This window comes from Pseudophryne corroboree, chromosome 10 (assembly GCF_028390025.1).
Source record: "Pseudophryne corroboree isolate aPseCor3 chromosome 10, aPseCor3.hap2, whole genome shotgun sequence".
NCBI classification, from domain to species: Eukaryota; Metazoa; Chordata; class Amphibia; order Anura; family Myobatrachidae; genus Pseudophryne; species Pseudophryne corroboree.
In genome coordinates this window covers 153,352,147-153,373,303 of record NC_086453.1, presented here as the reverse complement: position 1 = coordinate 153,373,303, position 21,157 = coordinate 153,352,147, and the positions used below count along the sequence as shown (strand labels likewise).

The 21,157-nt window shown below is 41.9% G+C and overlaps 1 protein-coding gene across 3 annotated transcripts in view; it reads left to right on the top strand.

The window, feature by feature from the left end:
- Positions 1–21,157, top strand: part of LOC134966278 (myosin-binding protein C, fast-type-like) — a 231,571-nt gene that overhangs the window by 54,491 nt on the left and 155,923 nt on the right. For 2 of the 3 annotated variants that reach the window (XM_063942887.1, XM_063942886.1), the window contains exons 3-5: positions 7,129–7,158; positions 8,415–8,489; positions 17,237–17,385. In XM_063942887.1, the coding sequence (XP_063798957.1) occupies positions 7,129–7,158; positions 8,415–8,489; positions 17,237–17,385 (254 nt within the window). The remainder of the gene's footprint in view (positions 1–7,128; positions 7,159–8,414; positions 8,490–17,236; positions 17,386–21,157) is intronic. The other variant, XM_063942888.1, reaches the window with a different exon arrangement.

Here is a 21,157-nt window from a genome sequence, read left to right as displayed (position 1 = left end):
GGAGAACTGTTCCATATCACTTATGGAACTAATAATACAGGAAAGAAAGAAGGATCTCAATTCAATAGAAAAACAAATAGAAAGCTTCACTACGGAATTAACCATGTATAGAGACTTGGAGGAGTACGTGGAAAAAGAGAATAAAATGGAAAGCAGGATAATCAAAAGAGAAAAAGAATTAATTATGAGAAAAAAAAGGAAGTACATAAGGGATAAAAAAGAATTAGATATAGAACTAGAGGAAGGGGATGACATAAGAAATCAGGATTTAATAGAGGAGGAGAGAGAAGAAACCCCATGTAATTGTGACATCAATCCCATACAAAGACCAAAGGAAAGGAGAAATGGAAGAAGGGAAATGAGGAATGATGAAAAACAAAAGAATACAAGAATGTCATCAAATGTAGAAGAAGAATACGACAGAAGAAGAAGAGAAACGAGGAGACCCTCACCCTACCCCAACAATAGAAACTACAGAAGAAGAGAATTTACGGGGAAAGGAAACCAAAGTTGGAGAAGGTTGGAGAATAACCACAGAAGGGAAAGACAAAATCATGATAGAGATTATGTCGTGAAGGATGAATGGCACATTAATCAGAGGAATTACGAACCACAAACCCGAGACTATAACAACAGATATAGAGCATTTAATAATGAGTCTTTTTTAGGGCAGAATTGGAGGAGAAACAGAAGATACTAGTATTCAGAAGAGAACGTAAGAAAAGAGGGAATAGGGGGAAAGGACGAAAAAATACATTTCAACATCCAGAAGAGAAAGAGGACAGCAACTTGGAAATGGAGAAAACAAAGATATTTAATTTAAGCAACCATCAACTGACAGGTGAAGAAACAAAGGTACTGGAAAAAGGCTTAAAGTTTGCCCCGGATAACAGACTCAACAAATTTGAAACCTATCTGGATATCCAGAAATTTGTCCGAAAGGTTTCCCTAAAGAAATATTTCATAAGTCAACCGGGAGAAACAACAGCAGAAAGAAATCCATTTAAACCGAAATCCACCTTCAACCCTATCTTTGCAAGGGGATGTTTTGTAGAAAGTTTTAGTAAAGCGGTATCTTCCGATTTGGACAAACTCCAACCACATTGGAAGAAAGAGCCCAACACCACAAAAAAAGAGAGAGAGGCCATTAAGGCTTTACAAGACAACAAAGAAATTGTTATCAAACCCTCGGATAAAGGAGGAGGAGTGGTTATTATGGATGCTAAAAAATATGAGGAAGAAATTAATAGACAAATAGAAGACAAAACCACATATATGGTCCTAAGAGGGAACCCGAACGACAGAATAGAACGCGAATTAAAAACACTATTGAACAAGTATAAAAATGAAGGTATCATTCAAGAAAAAGAAGAACAGTACATGAATATCAAAAACCCGACTCTACCTGTTTTCTACGTACTGCCAAAAATTCACAAAAGTTTATCTAATCCCCCCGGAAGACCCATAGTAGCAGGAACCAACTCGGTTACATCAAATCTTTCCCAATATATTGATCATCATCTCCAGCCCGAAGTTGTGAAAGTCAAGTCGTATATTAAGGACACGTTGGATATCCTACAAAAAGTAGAAAACTTCAAATGGGAACAAAACTACATCATGGCTACTGCCGATGTTAGCAGTCTATACACAATCATCGACCATGAAAAAGGTATCAACGCGGTGAATTATCACCTACAAAACAGCACCTTTGAAACGAACAAAATTCCATTTATACTGGAGAGTATCAGATTTATTTTAAACAACAATTTTTTCTGGCACAATGGGAAATTTTATCTACAAAAATTGGGGACTGCTATGGGGACTCGTTTTGCTCCCGCATATGCAAACCTCTTTATGAGTTACTGGGAAAACCATAACATATGGTCGGAAAGCAATCCGTTTTTATCCAACATCATACTATGGTATCGTTTTATTGATGACATTATTTTTATCTGGGAGGGAGACGAAGAAACTCTTAAATCCTTCTGTGAATCTCTTAATGAAAATGATTTTAATATCTCCCTGGTATTCAATATTAACAAAATAGAAGTAAATTTTTTAGACCTCACTTTTTATATCGAAAATAATGTTTTAAAAACCAAATCATATTTTAAACCAACGGACAGTAATTCTTATATTTCTGTTTCAAGTAATCACCATTTTAATTGGCTGAAAACCATACCGAAAGGCCAAATTAGAAGAGTAAGGAGAAACTGCACGGATATTTCAGTGTTCAAAAAACAATCTGCCGATATGAAGAAAAAATTTGTTTCTAAAGGCTATGAAGGTGACAAAATCGATGTACATATCAAGGAAATACAAGAAATGGACAGACAAGACCTTTTAAAACCAAAAATAAAAGTTCAAGAAGATGCATACACGTTACCATTCATAACAACGTTTAATGGTCAACATAAGGAGATGGAATCAATTGTAAAAAAACATTGGCACCTGTTAACCAGAGACCCGATTCTAGAGAAAATTTTACCGCAGAATCCGAAATTTATATATAGAAAAGCACCGAATTTGAAACAAAAGTTAGTAAAGAGTGCGATTGCACCAAAAAAATCCAACAGAATAAAAACAAAAGGGTTTCACCGGTGCGGTTTGTGTTTGATGTGTAGGAGTCACACCAAACAGCCCAGCAAAATAGAGGAATTCAAGTCCAATACCACTGGAAATACGTATAAAATCTCCGATTTCATTACATGTAATACAAAAAATTGTATCTACCTGATGGAATGTAGCTGCAAACTACAGTACATCGGTCGGACCTCCAGACCCCTTAAGGAGCGATGGGCAGAACACACCCGAAACATAAAGAAGGGATTTGAAAATCATTCAGTCTCAAATCATTTCAAGACAACCCACAGTAAAAACTGCAATGCCTTGGAGAGAGTAATAGGTATTAAAATGGTGCAAAATCACTGGCGAAATGGGAATCTGGAAGAGAGTCTGGCACGTACAGAAATGAGATGGATTTATAATATAGGGACTCTATTCCCTAAGGGACTAAATCTGGACTTTGAACTGAAATGGTTTTTGTGATAAATGTTTCTCATGGTTTTATGACAAATTGCTTTTTCTTTTATTGACTAATTCCAATTCAATGTCTATTCCTGCAAATAACTGCATTTGGTGCATTGTTATCCTTTTTTGTATAAACTTGTTATTTCCCTCATGTAAAACTCCCCCCCGTCGAAATAGACATCAGTGGAACGCATTATGCGTTCAAATGCAGGGAACACTCGTAACCGGAAGCACTGACTGGAGTCATAGCAGTGTAATGGCGTGCGTTCCAGTTCGTGGAAAACACGCTCCGTGAAGGTCCAGAAATCACAAACGAGCGGCGGAAGCGGAAGTGTAGCGTGCGTTCCAAGTCGTGGAACGCACGCTCCGGGATGGACCAGAAACTACAGTAATAACAGGCGGCGGAAGCGGAAGTGCGGCGTGCGTTCCATCTTGTGGAACGCACGCTCCGCGATAGGCCTGAAGGTGTAATAGGAAGGACCGGCGGAAGCGGAAGTGAGGCGTGCGTTCCACGAGCTGGAACGCACGCCGTAATGCGGTATTTAAACACCTTAAAAACCACTTTTGGGGAATAAAAAACAGAATTTTCTAGTTTCCACCACACCAAGACCCACCCAATAATCATAATGACCAGAAATAAGAGATTTATATCATATAATTTATGAGAGAAATCCTAATTGCTGCCAGGTCCAGTCTGAACCAATCATATCACAGCACTGGGTTTAAATATTCCCAGTTCTCCATTCCACCACACACCTTGAGAAAGGCTCCTTGAGAGCAGAAACGCGTTGGTGCTGTGGGACAGACTGCGACAGATCCAGCAATATTGAGAACACCAAGGATTACCACGGCGAGAGGAGGAACAGTACTGACATCCCGGGAGGTACCTGTTCATAACCTCACAAAACGCTTGAGGGTAACCATTGCTTGGGGACCCCACATATTCTGGTACGCATTAACTGCCCACTGAAAGTTGGTGGAATTTTTTTACTACAGAATTTTACATTGTATCTTGATTATTTTATTACTGTATATTATTCATGTGCTGCTAAAAACGTACAACCTATTAAAAAAACTGTACTTCACTATATTTCCCCATTTTCCATTTTTTTGAGGGAATGAAGAGGAACCCTGTTCCATTTTAAAAGGTTGAAATCTCCACATACAAACACTATATTGGAACTATTCCCATTGCCCCGGGGTGCGCCCATCTGCATCTTTGTAAATTGTCCAGAAACGTTCTTTGGAAGTGGGGGTGACCACTTCAGCGGACGGTGCAGCACTATTGTTTTGAAGCGCTGGTGGAAAAAACATTTTTAATCACATGTGTGGATGGCAGGGGTGAATCCTGGGCCCAAATGTACTATGGCATTGAGCCAATCTGCCTAACACATAGATAAATCCAAAATACAAATGTAAAATATAAATAAAAAATGTGTTTGATAGCCATATTGTCACTGCCTCGGATGATGACTTTTGTAGTTCTTAATTTGTATATAATTTAGAACTGGAATCCCATTGTATGCTACACTTGGACAATAATGTGCACACTGGCATGTTACAGAGGTAGCATGGTCAGTCCATGGTGGGGGTATGGCCAGTCTAAAGAGAATGTGATTTGCACTTAAGCAGTAGTCTGTATCCAACCACCTTTGCTGTACTTTGTGTTGATTTGCTCCACTGTTTACGGTGTTCAGCTAGCTCATTATGTTATAACATCATCACCTGCCTGTAAATCATTTGCCGCCAGTGGCAGCTCCAGAGGTGGGGCTGGATCGCTGTCCAAATTTTAAATAGGGGAGCCACACCAACTGCCACCCCAAACACTGCCATCTCAAGCCAGAACTCACTGGCAGTTGGTGTAGCTCCCCTATTTTGATTTTGGGATTTGCTGCAGCCCCCCCCCCCTCTGGAGCCACCACTGTAAATTGCCACCCTCCCCCCTGAGGTTGCCCATAGAGAATACAGGGGCAGATTTATTAAGATCGGTGAAGTGATAAAGTGGAAGGTGATAAAGGACCAGCTCCTAACTGTCATTTTTCAAACCCAGCCTGGGACATGGCAGTAAGGATCTGATTAGCTGGTCCTTTATCACCTTCCACTTTATCACTTCACCGAGCTTAATAAATCTGCCCCACACTCCCTTATGGATAGAGAGAGGGTGGGGAGAACAGAGCAGGGGCAGGGTGGAGCCTGGGGCAGACTGAAGTGATCTGGCAAATGCCAGGTCCCTTTACTTATATAACACTAATGATAACAGGCACATGCCAGATGTTTTCACATGGGTGACTGTCATTTTGGCACAACCTGAATAACATGTTTCCCAAAGTAATGCAGATTTAATTACAAACCAGATAGTACTATCAAGATATTGGAAATTTGCCACTAGTTTAATTTTGAAAGTCAATAAAATGAATTATCACAATTATTGGCAAGTGTGATAGAAAGTCTTTGTCTTTTCTGTTTCATGTTTGTTTTTTTGTTATAGTACAGTATGTATCTGCAACTTTATATATGTATTAGTAAAGCCAGGATAATGTTTATCCCTAAAACGGCAAAGTAAAAATAATAGCTAAAACTACAATAGCTAAAACAAATAACTATTAATAATATATAATCTATCATTTAAAGTACTAATTATCAATCATCTCACCTGGAATGTTCAATTATACTCTCAGTAATAACAGAATTATGTTACAGTGTCAGTCAACAATTGATGCTGATAATTTTATTTTTTTCTTTACAAAAAAAATATAGATATTGTAAGAACTGATAAGGTTTATTTGTTGTCTATGTGTGCTTTGTTGCATTGGATGAATCGTCACTTGCGAAGCATGCCTTTTATATACATTGTCCTTGTTTATATGTTTCTGTCTGTCTTTTCAGTTAGACTTTTTATCCATTTTATATTGGCATTGTGATGTGATCTATTAAGTGTGCTGACACACAAAGAATGCTATTGTGTATCTGTGATGTGTTTAATTTTTCAGCATGAAAGCCTTGATTGTTATATGTCTGCCATTGCAAATGTTTGTTATCAATGTTTTGTCTAGTCTGACGCAAGCCCTCGGAAGTTTTCCTTTGGGTACTGCGGTCCCAGCGTTACACTGACATGAAACAACAGCAGCCAGAAGGGCACATGTAATAATCTGCTAGCTGCTTCTCCCTGATGTCAGAAGCTGGCGCTATGTGTGGAGGTGCCACGGGGAGGTAAAAACAATGAATGAGTGATATTATGTCACTCATTCAGAGTTTTAGGTGCCCCGTAACCATTAGGCCCTAGGCAATCTTCTAGGTTTGTCTAATGGTAGTGATGGCCCTGTTTTTTTTGCATTTCTGCATGCTCAATTTTTCAAACACTCATCATCTGTTATCGAAGGACCAAGCTCTCGTCGGTTTGGGAGATGCAGCGGAGAGTCCTTTTGCATGGGGCATGAAAGGTCGTTGGAAGACCCGGACTGGATGGTCATCCTGCCAGAATACTGCCTTGCCGTTGTGATGAAGCCATGTTATTGCAGATGCTCATTATTGGTGTAGTGCACGGTACACAACTGGGTGAATGTTGTCAATGCCAATCTCTCCTCAGTACCTTTTTCTGAGTGTCCATTTTAATGTTTTGACTTGCAGAAAGTTATGATGAAGAGATAGCAGAGGAAGGTAAGTCTTCAACATTTAGAGACATATCCAGTCATCAGACTTGATACATCATCACTATAGGATGAAGAATACTCGGACAGTTCTAAACAGCTACAGAAGATTGGAATAGTGACACCTAGAGCTTTTTTCTGGTATTGTATTTCTTACAAGTGGCGAAAAAGTAGTATATCCCAGCAAAACATTTTGTGGGTTAGGACGGAGATATGGTTGGACAGTCATTTTGCAATGTGTAGGAATGACAACATTGCAACAGATACAAAGAAACTGTCAGTAAACCAGAAAGTCAATACCTTATCATCTTCATGGGCCATGTTATCTTCATGACACTTTGTGAGTTACATATATGATCACCCGGTACACCCCCTGGTATATTATAGCAAATAACAGCATCTCTGTTCTGTACTTATTTACAAGTGTCCATTTTCATTCTTTGATTTACAGAAGACACCTTTGAAGAATTTTCAACCTACGGTAAGTTCTTCACATTGAGATAACAGAATATAGATAGTCAACCATTGAATTGCAGTTTTTCAAAAACCCAAAGGATAAGTTCTAAAAAAAAAAAAATGTCATGGTTTGACTTGAGCAGGCATCTCAGGAAGATTTATTATGTGAAACTACATACACACAAAAGCACTAAAGCAATAATAATAAGTAATAATACGCACACAGTGGATAAATATTATTAAGACTCAGTCAGCTTTTATAACCACAGCTGGAACATTTGGTATAGTTTGGTAATAAGTAATAAGAACCCAGCAACGAATTAGAAGAATCAAGTGGAAACTACTTTTTCATCTCATCACATTCTAATTGGAGATACAACATGAAAGAAACAATAAGCAGCATTTGGAAGAAGAATATTCCCTGATCAGCTATTTTGATGACTGTGTGTTGTGGTGCAGAAATAAAGCAGAACGGGAAGAAGATAAAAAGGAAAAACTATTGTCAAGCCAAAGATTTATACCGTATAACAGAAGAATCTGGACTGACTGTGGACTACTGAATGATTTATGAGGTTTATGCTACTGTCCAGCTCCATACAAGAATCTTTACATTCCTTGGAACGATGACTCTGCAATACAGTGTGTTGTTTCTGAGGATGTGCTGTTTTTTAATGAAGAAATTACAAGCCTTTGAAATCAATATATATATATATATATATATATATATATATAAATATATTTATGTGCAAAATTACTTATTTAATTTTTATTTTTGCATACACAGTTTTGTACTTACCTGGTTGGTCTGTCCATCTATACTCAAGAAACAAGCCATACCTGTCTGAGTAACATCTCTTTTTTTTAGTTCTGTATGCTGGAGTACTGCTTATGCTGGAGCAATACAGACTTTGTATTATTAGATTTTCTTTTATGCAGTACACATTGTACATTTCAAGAAAATAATTTAGTTCTCACAGTCAGACCCTTGTTTAGTTTGAATGATAGGGAAACAGATATATAACCCATTTCTATACATTTTTTCTTTATTTGGCGCAAATGTTCCTCATGTGTTTACGTAATCAGTTTATGTCAAGTACTTGTACTAGTCATGGCAAATATACATCAGAGATAATGCACAGTGACTGTTATTTTATAAAAAAAAACTGTCCTAGTAGGAATTAAAAGTTAAGCTAAATCCTATAAAACAAAATATAAAAAAAATTATTGAGCAATGATTTGTTTGTAAGCAAAATTAACTAGTCCTTTTTTTTATAATTAAAGATGTATCTGATTCTGGATCATATGACATGTCGGCATTACTTGTGAGGAAACCACAGGATATATCAGTGGAGACAGGTATGTGCCAAAAGTCATTTTAACAAACTGCCTCATGAACGTTTTTGTGTGACTATAATACTGGCAGTAGCACTTTCTAGGTCCGGCCTAGTTCAATAGCTATGTTATTCCTAGGGCTTTATAATAGTATTATGGTCACCATCTTTCTATGGGTGTGTCCTCGTACCAGGGCCATCTTAACATATTGGCTTAATGGGCAGCTGCACCATGGTCCAATGATTCTAGGGGCCTTTGAGCAGTGAAAGGCTGGTGCCACCTTCTTTGGAGGCAGGTAGAGAATGCGGCCCGGCAGCTCTGATTGTAAATTATACACAATCATAGCAGCCAGGCAGCATTCTCTACCTGCCTCTCAGCCTGCAGCCAGACAGTGAATGGCTGTCAGCATGCTGATTGGTGGATGGCTGGAGCTAGCCACCAATCGGAGCCATTCACTGTATGGGAGTATGTGAAGAGATGGAATGGGACTGCAGGTTGTTACTTTAAATTTTGTATAAATTCCGGTGAATTTGTGGGTAGGAGCCCCAATGCATTGCTTCTGCACATGTGACCACTGATGTCAGCAACCTGGCAATAAGCCGTGTCTTGCCGCCAGTCTGATCAGGGTCTCTGCCGGGTCACATCCGGGTTGGAGCCTGCTACAAAATCCCGGGTGCAACCCGACATTTAGATATAAAAGTGGAATTAATTTGCTGTGACAAGGAGCTGTGCAGTCCAAGGCAAGGCAGTGTAGACTTGCAGCAATCATAGCCACTTGCAGCAGGCTTGAAATACTGAAATGTGCAGAATTCAGACGAGAGCCCAGGGCTGTGAGCATGCTGTGAATAAAGGCAAAGAATTTCCAGACATGACTTGAAGCAGGATACTGTGAACAAGACAGGAATCTGTGGCTGTGAACAAGGTTAAATCTGACAAGACTGAACAGGATCAAAAGTGTCTTGGTTAAGATTCTAGACTGGAGTTCATCAGACAACATCAAGATTTCAGGCTTCCTCAGCAAGTCAGCATACATCCAAATGCAATAGAATACACCAGAATAAATCAGGATACCACAGCTTAATTGCCCATCTATGTGATTCACATAATCAGAGCACTCAGAGCTCCAAGGATACACTGCACACAGGAGCTGCACGGGTCTACTGCACTTGCCCAGCTGTAGGGATCAGGGCGCTCAGCATACCGGTGCCGGGATCCCGACCGCCGGAATGCAGGCAATGGAGAGAGCGGAAAAGAGCACCTTGCAGGCCCGCTGTGCTCACCACGCTGCGGGCACGGTGGTGATCTATGCACGCCCTGCTATTTATTCTCCCTCCAGGGGTGTCGTGGATATTGTCGGTATCCTGGCGGTTGGGATCACGAAGCCGGTATGCTGAGCGCCGGGATCCCGACAGCCGGGATATAGAGTGCCACCCGAGCTGCACATCTTGTAGAATCCTTATGATATTCACTGTGCTGCAGTGTCATGAGTTAGTGCAGCTCTGCCCACAGGGTCTAATAGTATCCCCCTTTGAGAAGGGGTCATAGGACCCCAATGGCAGACTACGAAATACTGGTTCTATCTTCTTGGATTGGCAGGCATGAGTTCCTCTGTGATATGGGCAAATAATAAAGTCCCTCTGTGGGACCAGCAAGGCAAGAAGCTTCCCTGTGGGACTGACAAGGCCCGAAGGTTTCCTGTGGGACTGGCAAGCCATGAAGTTACCCTGTGGGACTGGCAAGGCATGAAGTCCTCCTCCTGGGTCTGTGGCACTAGAATACCCTCTTGAGGATATGGTACTAGAGACCCTTCTTGAGGCTTTGGACTTAGAACCCCTTCCTGGGGCTGTAACACACTTATGAGGCATATCCAGCTGGGCAGCTCTGTGAGGCATCTCTGGCTGAGCAGCTCTGTGATGCATCTCTGGCTGAGCAGGTCTGTGATGCATCTCTGGGAGTTCTGTTACAAGAGGCTTCCTGTGAGAAGCATCTCAGGCTGGGTGTTCTGTTTGGCATCTCTGTCCGTTACAAGAAGACACCTGGAAGGATTTAGAGTTACACACGCTCCACTGTTCCCTTTTTTCTCTATTGTAAGTCTCTTCAACAGACTCTGGACAAATTTTCACATATTGGGGTATATTCAATAACAGACGGATCCTCTCCGACGGAGAGGATCCGACACGTCAGTATTCAATAGCAGTGCCATTTCCGCATGTTTCCCCTTCCATTCCAACCATTAATTTCCGCCCTCTTATTGGCGAAAATTAATGGTCTAAAATGGACCGTTTTTGACCGCGGTGGGGTCGAAAACACATGTATTCTGCTCATCCATGAGTTTCTCGACTTGTCTGAAGTTCCGGAAAAATGGCGGAAAAATGGCACTTCAATTGAATATTGAAGTGTCGGAAATGTCCGATTATCGGCAGAAAGTGCCGTCTTTCCGCCTTGTCGAAACTTCCGACTGTAATACCCCATTGTCAGATTCTGGAGAGGGTTGTGCAGGGTCCATGGTTTCTTGTTTGGCTGTGATAATGTTTGGAACCAGGTCAAACCAAATTTGCAGTTTACATTAAACCAAATAGTATATAATCCTGGTGTCAGACTGTAAAAAAAAGGAAAAAAATATATTTATAAATAATATGTAATGTGTGAAGAGATGCAGCAGTCTGTCCTGAAAAGAGAAGTGCCAATCCTCCTGATCAAATTTAAACCAAAGAGAATCAGGTGGTACTACTAAAAGCATGACTAACACAAAATCTAGAAGAATATGAATATAATAGATTTAATAAAAATATATATATATAAAACATAAGAAAGTATAATGGCACTAGAATGAATTATAATAAAACTTCTAGGAATGGAAATGAAAATATATTTTTTATAGATAGATTGCAGTCATTGGACACAGAAAATGTGGTCTCATAGACACAACATAGCAGCTTCCTTCCTGACCCAATTCGCAATGCAACTATGGATGTATTAATAATCACATGCAGGGACAGAGCTTGCGAGAAAGCTCTGTCTCTGTGATGCTACTCCACAGCCAAATTGGGATTATGTGCTGCACATGCACTGACACCAGACATCACCGACACTACCACAGCTGCCGGCATCCCCTCTATGTCGTGATGGCCCCCCGCGCCGCGACACCCTCCTCCCCCACCGCAGCTCATACCCACCAGACAGGGACCGGTGATTGGTGCTCCTGGAGGGCTGCCGGTTATCGGTGCTCCCGGATGCTGTGACCTCCAGTGCTGTAAAGTGAGCCTCTGCTTTGCAGCATCACTTTACTGCACCGGAGGTCACAGGAGCCTCGATGACCGGCACTCGGCACCAGAGCCCCGATCACCAGCCCCTGGGTAGGTGATTACAATATTTGTTGTTTTTTTCAAATTTATTTATTTATTTTTTCACAGTGATCAGTCACACAGAGCTGATTACATTGTTGGCTTCCCACACAGCTTTCTCTGCCTGCGGGTGTAGAAAGCTGTGCAGAAGTACAGATTCTGCAGTGAGCCCTGTGATTATGCCAGCAGAAACTGGCGTAGTTATCACAAGGTTCACTGTGGTATTTTTTTTTTTTGTAAATTTGACAAGATCGCATTTCCCATTATAAGTATGGGAAATGCGATCTTGTTTACTAAAAAAATTAAATTAAAGGATTTGGATCAGTTTTTCACGAAAACTGCTCCAAAAGCCCTTTAATACATTCAGATGATACTAAAATAATGTGAAAAGGGTGTGAAAACACCCTTTTTCACATTATGTTAGTAAAAAAATAATAATAAGTAAGTGTTAATTGTAACTGTTCCACAAATAGAATATAAAGTATATAAACCGTGGAGACTCTCTATGTAGTCACGTCAGTCTCTACATGGTATATGCACTCACCAATGTGTTGTATGGGGCAGATATATATATATATATATATATATATATTCTTTTATTCTGATACAGGATAGAAGCCTCAGCTCTTATGTCGAAAATCTAGTAATTGAATCCACCGTGTTTATAAGAGGGAGGGAGCTTCAGATGCAAGCATGGATGTCCCGCTTGAGTGCCCAACCGGGACCAGTAGTGCAAATGGCTGTGGCAACCTAAGCTGGATATAAGATGCTCCTTAGCCAGGAAAGGAAGTCTCCCTATAGCAAGGGGTTCCTGTATGAGCACTCCTGTTAGCTTGAGTCCATGATGGATATAAGCTCAGTGGCTGCTTAGTAACAGCTGGCACTGATAGCGCAGTCCAATGTCTGCAGGGATCTGTGACCATTTTTCTCTGCACAGGACTGCAGTGTCATGAGTAAGGCATCCTGGCCATGGATTCTAATGAGGCTGTACAGTTTTGTCAGTAAAAACATGGTTGTTAATGCAATATACTGTAATACTAAGGAACCACAGCATAGGCAAAATGTTTCAGCAAAAAAAATAATGTCAAGGTAACATTTTTTTTATAATAACAAGGAGTATAAGGGAATGAGAGTCATGTTCTAGAAGCTATACTCAGGGCTGCCAAGAGAAATCCTGGGCACCGGTATAACAACTTCCCGGGCCCCCCACCAGAGTGGGTGTGGCCACAATATATATATATATATATATCGTTCTCTCTGTCTTTCTCTCTCTCTCTCTCTCTATATATATAATACTAACACTAATGGTAATGTATGGATGCATATATTATACAATATTTATATAGAATTAATAAATTGTTAGCAGCTGCCTGCCGCAACACAGTGCTGTGCCTGTCACTCACAGTCACAGTTCTCGATTCACAGTGTTGTGGCGTAACAGACTAGCTCCCGACGAGGTGACCAGCCCTGCTGCTGATTATTACAACTGAGCTGAGCTACGCCACTTCTTAAACCCATGGGCTATGCCCAGCCAGCTGCATGCCTGCCCCTTTCAGTCCCTGCTCGCCGCCCGAAGCCTGCTGATTTTGAAGAGGCCGTCCAGAGCTGGCTGCAGAGATTGACTCTCGAGATGATGATGTCATCATCTTGTGACATCCTAGCAGCAGTGCGGTACCTGGAAGTGGCTGTGAGGAACATCCACAATAAGGGACCAAAAAGCCAGGCGACACACACATAAACTTCTCCCGGTGACGAGACTCGCCGCTCACTTGCCCGTCAGCCCACTGATTTATAATAAAGAAAAAAGTACCCTCCCCACCAAAGAAATGGCTACTGGTGTGCTCTGGCCTGGGCCCCCTGGCATACCCTGGCCCGGGTAATCTGTGCCCCCTTCCCCCTCTCTCGGCACCACTGGCTATACTTAGTCTCAGCAGAAAACAGCAACATGTTTCATGGTTTTCTGACCATTTCCTCAGGCTGGTAGGTGTATGAGGACACATCTGTATTAACACCAAATCAGCAAAATTAAGAAAATGTCTGTACTCATCTATCTTTCTTTAAAATGCATTCTCAGCCAGTAAGTGGCAGCCTCTAATTTTCCTCTTCCTAAAGACAGAAGTGGGATGATGGGGAGCCTGGACTAAGTACTACCAATGACTAAATATGCAACAATGACGGTGATCCCCTTGTGCAGCATACTAAACTGGATTACCATATTTCTGGTTAACCATTCCTTGTATGAATGGAAACTGGAAGGGCTCTGTGGAATCCAGTAATTAAAAAGCTACTTGTGCTGACTTACTGTCAGTATTAATCCATCTTCTCCTTTATCAATTATTACTATTGTTATCCTTTATTTATATGGCGCCACAAGGGTTCCGCAGCGCCCAATTACAGAGTACACATGCACATAATCAAAACAGGAAAACAGTGACTTACAGTTGAAAACAATTTAGGACAAGTGCAGGGTAACTAAGCATAACTACACCAGTAAATGATAGAGATAAGTTCCAGGTGGCCAAAAAAAACTGCGTGATTTGGGCAGTTGAGAATTATTAAAGTAAGAAAAGGGTGAGCACAAGAGGGAAGAGGGCCCTACTCGTGAGAGCTTACATTCTAAGTCACGGAGAGAGCTTACTTTGTCACGGACCCCGGCCACCTCACTCTCCGGATACACCAATCCGAGAGTTGCGCCAGCGCCGTGCGAATCTCCGCTGCCACCAGCAAAGACTTTTCAACGTATTGCGGACGTTGCAGGTGTCTTTAGCTTCACCTGTGATCTCCTGTCTCAATATCTCATGAAAACCATAGGTAACGTACTTCACTTGGCTTGACTTGGGTTCAAGAACACAGCAGTCAGATCTAATTATATGTTTATTATAATCAAGAAATATCTTCGGGTTTACAATGGTAAAAAGATTACAAAGAATATAAGGAGTTTAGAAAATATATACAGGTTACTAGCAGTCTCAATAAACAAAAAGAGAATAATTTCAGAAGCCTAACTTACTCAACCTCAGTTAGCTTTCTGTGTGGAGGGATCTCACAATGGAAGATATATGGTGCATCCCCAGCTCCTGGCTGCTTCCCTCAGAGAATGAACAAGACAGTGTGTGTGTGAGGGACAGATATAGCCCCCTCATAGCTGCAGGCCCCCCACCCTTTCATTAATACCCCTTTTCCACTAGCTCAAAAAACACGGGTAAATGCACGGGGGCGCGCATTTACCCGTGTTTTTGGCAAGTGGAAAAGGGTCAACCCGGATCAAGTGACCCGTGAATCCTACCCGGCTATTTACCTGGGTAGGACACGGGAATGATCCGGGTAGGGTCAGGGTGTAGTGTAAACGGGAGCCGTGTCGATGCGACACGGCTCCCGTTTACACTGTATGGATGGGCGGCGCTGGGAGATCATGTGATCTCCCTGCGCCGCCCCTGCCGTGTAGCTAGAAGCGTCACCAACCCGGCATATGCCGGGTTGTGACTGCTGATGGGAAAGGGACCGAGCACGGGTCGCAGCAGGGGGCAGCTCCCGTGTCAGGCTCCCGGCTGCGACCCGTGCCCGTAGGTGTAAAAGGGGTATAGCTCTCTCAATGCTGGGTACCTGAGCAGTAACAACCAGACTTTATTTGGTTTCACTTTCAACAACTGTCTTCCTTTTAAGTTTCAAGAGGTCAGGTTTCTTGGCCTGGCCTGGCTTGTGGTAATGTCGTTTATAGCTTCTTAGATAAGGTAAGGGCCATAAACTAACCTCTGACTCTCCCACTATACATCAGTGTCCTCTACTCCCATATCTATGTAACTATGGGTTCATTTAAAGGACAGGTTGGAAACCATTTTGTGTCACAGACTCCATTACAATATACACGTAGACATTACATACAATTCTTATATCGCTGGATACAAATTAATGTCCCATTTGCCACATTCCCGCCTGTAAATTGAAGCATATGGGGACTAGTGACACACGTCACAGTCCTACTTGTGCGCCACTGACCACCTGCTCATTTTGGCGTGAAAGCCCATCAGCATTTCCGTGCTGTGCACCCTTCCTATGCTGAATAGTGAAGTTGAATTGTTGGAGCACTAGACTCCATCTTAGGAGTTTGCCATTATCTCCGGAAACTCTGTTCAACCAAACGAGTGGATTGTTATCCGTGATTATGGTGAAGTCTCGCCCATACAGATATGGCTGTAGTTTTTGGAGAGACCATACAATGGCTAAACATTCCTTTTCAATGGTGGCATAGGCCACTTCCCGGGGAAGTAATTTCTTGCTTAAGAAAAAGACCGGATGTTCTTCCCCCTGTTCATTAACCTGACTGAGTACAGCACCTAAACCGTAGTTAGAGGCATCAGTCTGTACAATAAACCTCCTTTTAAAATCTGGGGCCTGTAGCACAGGTGATTGGGCTAAGGCAAATTTTAAAGCTACAAAGGCCTTCTCACAGTCCTCTGTCCAGTTAACCACTTGGGGCAATTTCTTTTCCGTCAAATCTGTCAGGGGTTTGGCTAATGTGCTGTAGTGTGGCACAAATTTTCGATAGTACCCTGCAATGGACCTGGATCTCTGAGGAGCACCACATGTAGGGTTGGTCTCGGTACCACCTAATAGTCCTGGACAGTGAGTACCAGGGTAAAAGTGTCCAAATATAGTGATTGCTCTTGTGGCACTGGCAGTGCCAACATACACTGGAAGGTTGGTGTTCAACCGATGGGAGGCTGATGGATAGTGTGTTTGTACACAAATGGTGGTTCAGACATACCACAAGTTGGCATCTTGGGGGTTATTCAGATTTGTTAGCAAACCGAAAAAATTAGCAACTGGCCAAAACCAATCTGCACAGTAGGTTGGGCAGATGTAACATGTGCAGAGTGATTTAGATTTGGGTGGGTTACATTGTTTATGTGCATGGTAAATACTGGCTGCTTTATTTTTACACCGCAATTTAGATTTCAGTTTGAACACATCCCACCCAAATCTAAATCTCTCTGAATATGTTACATCTGCCCCACCTGCAGTGCAACATGGTTTCGCCCAGTTGCTAACTTCTTTGGTTTGCTAACTAACCTGAATAAGGGACCCTAACACAACTCCCAGCAGCTACTAAATAGCATATTTTCACATAGCTACTACGTACAAATTTGCAACTGCAAATGCAGATTTCTGAACCTTGGGTATTCGTCTTTACTTGAGGCAATGTAATCCATATGAAAAAAACAAACTCCTTTACGAAGCAGACTGCACACAGTAGATAGGGAAAAGACCTGTCTCCAGCAAAATCGGGTGTTATTTGTTTGATAAATATACCAGATAGGAGATATTGTTAATGCTCATACATTGCTGATATTTTGCTTCTGTTCATAAATGCTGTGAACCTTTTGTTACTTTAATTTTTGTCTTTATGAATTTTTTTTTGTTCTGCAGGAAGAGATTTTTCCGTACAAATTACTGTAAACGGCACTCATCTTACTGCAAAGCCTGGAGTTAAATGGTTTAAAGGAAAATGGCTGGAACTGGGAAGTAAGAGTGGGACTCGTTACAAGTTTGATGAAAATTATGACAAGGAAAATAAGGTCAGATGTTTACAATGTCATGTGAGATACTAAAATATTTGTCAACATGTGTTTTTGTAGCCCAAAAATGTCATCATTGATTTTAAAATGACAGATTATTATGTGATTAGTGCCCATGTTTTCAAGCTCCAGATCGCAGGGAATTATCAGCTCAGGGTATGGTTAGATCATTGAACCCTGAAGGATGTACACATAGTGTAGGAGTGGACGCACTAGATGCAAAATACTGGTGGACTGAGAAAAGCAGATGCAGTTAGCACAAAGTCCAGTGAACAAGCAAGGCAGTCAGTTACAATAAGACATATAGGGGTCTATTTACTAAGCCTTGGATGGAGATAAAGTCGTTGGAGATAAAGTACCAGCCAATCAGCTCCTAACTGCTATGCCACAGGCTGTGTTTGAAAAATGACAGTTAGGAGCCGATTGGCTGGTACTTTATCTCCAACGACTTTATCTCCATCCAAGGCTTAGTAAATAGACCCCATAGTGTGCCCTCCCAAAGTGAATGAACAGAAGAGAAATCTAAATCAAATCAATATTTGGTGTGACCACCCTTTGCCTTCAAAACAGCATCAACTCTTCACGGTACACTTGCACAAAGTCAGGCATTTTATAAGATTATAGTCAGATTTATGATTAAACAATCATACCAAACAGGTGATAATGATCATCATTGTTATATGTACTGTATGTATGTTGAAACCCAGTCACTAATTAAAACAGAAATAGTTTGTGTAGGAGGCTTAAAACTGGATGAGGAACAGCCAAACTCTACTACAAAGGTAAGCATGTGGAAGACAGTTTTATGTCACAGGTCATACACTATGGCAAGACTGCGCACAGCAACAAAACACAAGGTAGTTATACTGCATCAGCAAGGTCTCTCCCAGGTAAAAATTTTAAAGCAGACTGGGGTTTCCAAGTTGTGCTGTTTTTGAAGAAGCACAAAGAAATGGGCAATGCTGAGGACTGTAGATGCAGTGGTTGGCCAAGGAAACTTTAGTGCATCAGATGAAAGACACACCGTGCTTACTTCCCTTCGAAATCAGAAGATGTCCAGCAGTGCCATCAGCTCAGAACTGGAGGTAACCAGTGGAACCCAGGTGTACCCATCTACTGTTCGGAGAAGTCTGTCCAGAAGTGGTCTTCATGGAAGAATTGCAGCCAAAAAGCCATAACTTTGACACAAAAACAAGGCCAAGTGACTCAACTATGCACAAAATCATGGGAACTGGGGTGCAGAAAAATAGCAGAAGGAGCTCTGGACTGATGAGTGAAAATTTTACAAATTTGACTGTAACAGAAGGCGGTTTGTTAGCAAAGCAGCGGTGGCAATCGCAGTCTGAATTCTTTTGTGGAGTGTGCATGCACACCCCGGGAGCCCGTTCAGATGCTAAAAGCATCTCTGGGCTGCGATCGCCGCTGCTTGATTGACAGGCAGAGGCAGTTGCGGGGTGGGAGGGGGTGTGCCACGGTTGCAGTCTGGACAATGCAGGCATTTCCGGTGGCTGCTTGACATCACACGAATCCACTGCGACCCGGGACGCGGCGGGTAGTGGCCTGCCAACGTGCATCACGGAGGCATCTGATTGGATCCAAATTTATTCTGCAGCAGGACAACAACCCCAAACATACAGCTAATGTCATTAAGAACTATATTCAGCATAAAGAAGAAAACAGAATCCTAGAGGTGATGATATGGCCCCCACAGAGTCCCTATCTCAACATTATTGAGTCTGTCTGGGATTAAATGAAGAGACAAAGGGATTTGAACAAGCCTACATTCACAGAAGATCTGTGGTTAGTGCTCCAAGATGTTTGGCACAACCTCCCTGTCGTGTTCCTTCAAAAACTGTGTGCAAGTGTACTTAGAAGAATTGATGCTGTTTTGAAGGCAAAGGGTGGTCATATCAAATACTGATTTGATTAGATTTCTCGTCTGCTCATTTACTTTGCTTTTTGTTAATTGATCAAATTAAACTATTAACATTTCAGTCTATCAACGCTTTCTTATTTTGCAGCATTGTTCCCACACCTGCCTAAAACTTTTGCACAGTACTGTATCATATTATATATGTATATATACATATATAAATATATATATATATATATTCCTTTATTTATATGGTACCAGAAGGGTTCCGCAGCGCCCAATTGCAGAGTACATAAACAAATAATCAAAACAGGAAAACAGCGACTTACAGTTGAAGACAATATAGGACAAGTACAGGGTAAATAAACATAGTTACAGCAGCAGATGACACTGACATAAGTATCAGGTGGCAGAAAACTGCATGAGTTGGTGCAGTTGAAGATTATTAAAGAAAAGGATAAGCACATGAGGGAAGACGGCCCTACTCGTGAGAGCTTACATTCTAAAGGGGAGGGGTAGACAGACAGGGGTGACACAGACGTGGTACACAGAGCGTGGAGCAGAGGGTTTAGGATGAGAGACGGTTGGGTTTGGTGAAGAAGTGGGTCTTGAGAGCCCGTTTGAGGTTTTGTAGAGAGGTGCAGAGTGGGAGAGGTAGGGAATTCAAGAGAAAGGGAGCAGCACGTGAAAAATCTTGGAGGTAGGAGTGGGTGGAAGTAATCAGTAGGCAGGAGAGTCAGCGTGCATTAGCAGAGCGAAGAGGATGAGTGGAAGTGTAGAGGGAGATAAGGTCAGAGATGTAAATGGGAGAGGAGTCGGTGAGGGCTTTGTAAGTGAGTGTGAGAAGCTTGAAATAGATTCTAAAACAGAAGGGAAGCCAGTGAAAGGCTTTTAGGAGAGGGCAGGTGGATGTAGTGCGTTTGGTTAGTAAGATGAGTCGTGCAGCAGCATTGAGGATAGATTGGAGTGGAGAGAGGTATTTGTCATGGACACCAGTCAGGAGGAGATTACAGAAGTCCAGTCTGGAGATGTCCAGTGAGTGGATAAGGGTCTTAGTAGCATCCTAGGTCATATATACATATATATATATATATATATATATACACACAGAGGCTGACCCAGAACAAAATTATAGGGGCGGCACCATGGTAGGGGAAAGAAAAGGGGGGGATTACGCACTCCTGGGATAGTTGGTGTGGCCTCCTCACCCGCTCCCCAGCTCATGACAACCTTTGCCTCCTAACTCCTAACCCAATACCCTCAGCAGTCACAGCCAGGCTCAACTTCCCATGCTCTGGCATTTGAGTGACAGTCCTCTCTTCCCCCTCTGACCCCCTCTTCCCGCACACAGTAGTGGTTACTCTAGGAGCAGGGTGCTGATCAGTGAGGATTGCATATTTTAATTTTGAAGGGAAAAATTTTATATGTGATGTATCGATGCAGCTAATGTAACTGCAGTGATACATGACATATAAAATTCAGCCCTTCATATTTAAAATATGCCCTCCTTACTGATCAGCATCCTGCTCCTAGAGTGAACACTAACACAGCACTGCTCAGCTCCTCACCCCAATCTCAGACTGCTCTTCCGATGACAGGGAGAGGCAGTGGGTGACACCAGGGAGAGGTAATCAAATCCATGACCCTCAGGGCTGTGAGGCAGTAATGCTAACCATTACATAATCTGTGCTGCCCATGTGCTTACCTGCCATCTTTGGGTGGAATTCAAATGTTTGAAAAGTCGGTTTGGTGTCTGTTTTTTCCTGTCTATTAGATAGGAAAAAACAGACTACCAACTGACTTTTCAAACATTTGAATCTCCCCCATTATGTTCAGTTATGTGGCATGAAACACTGTCTTGTCTCGGTTTACCCAGCTACTATTGATTGTCAGCCACAA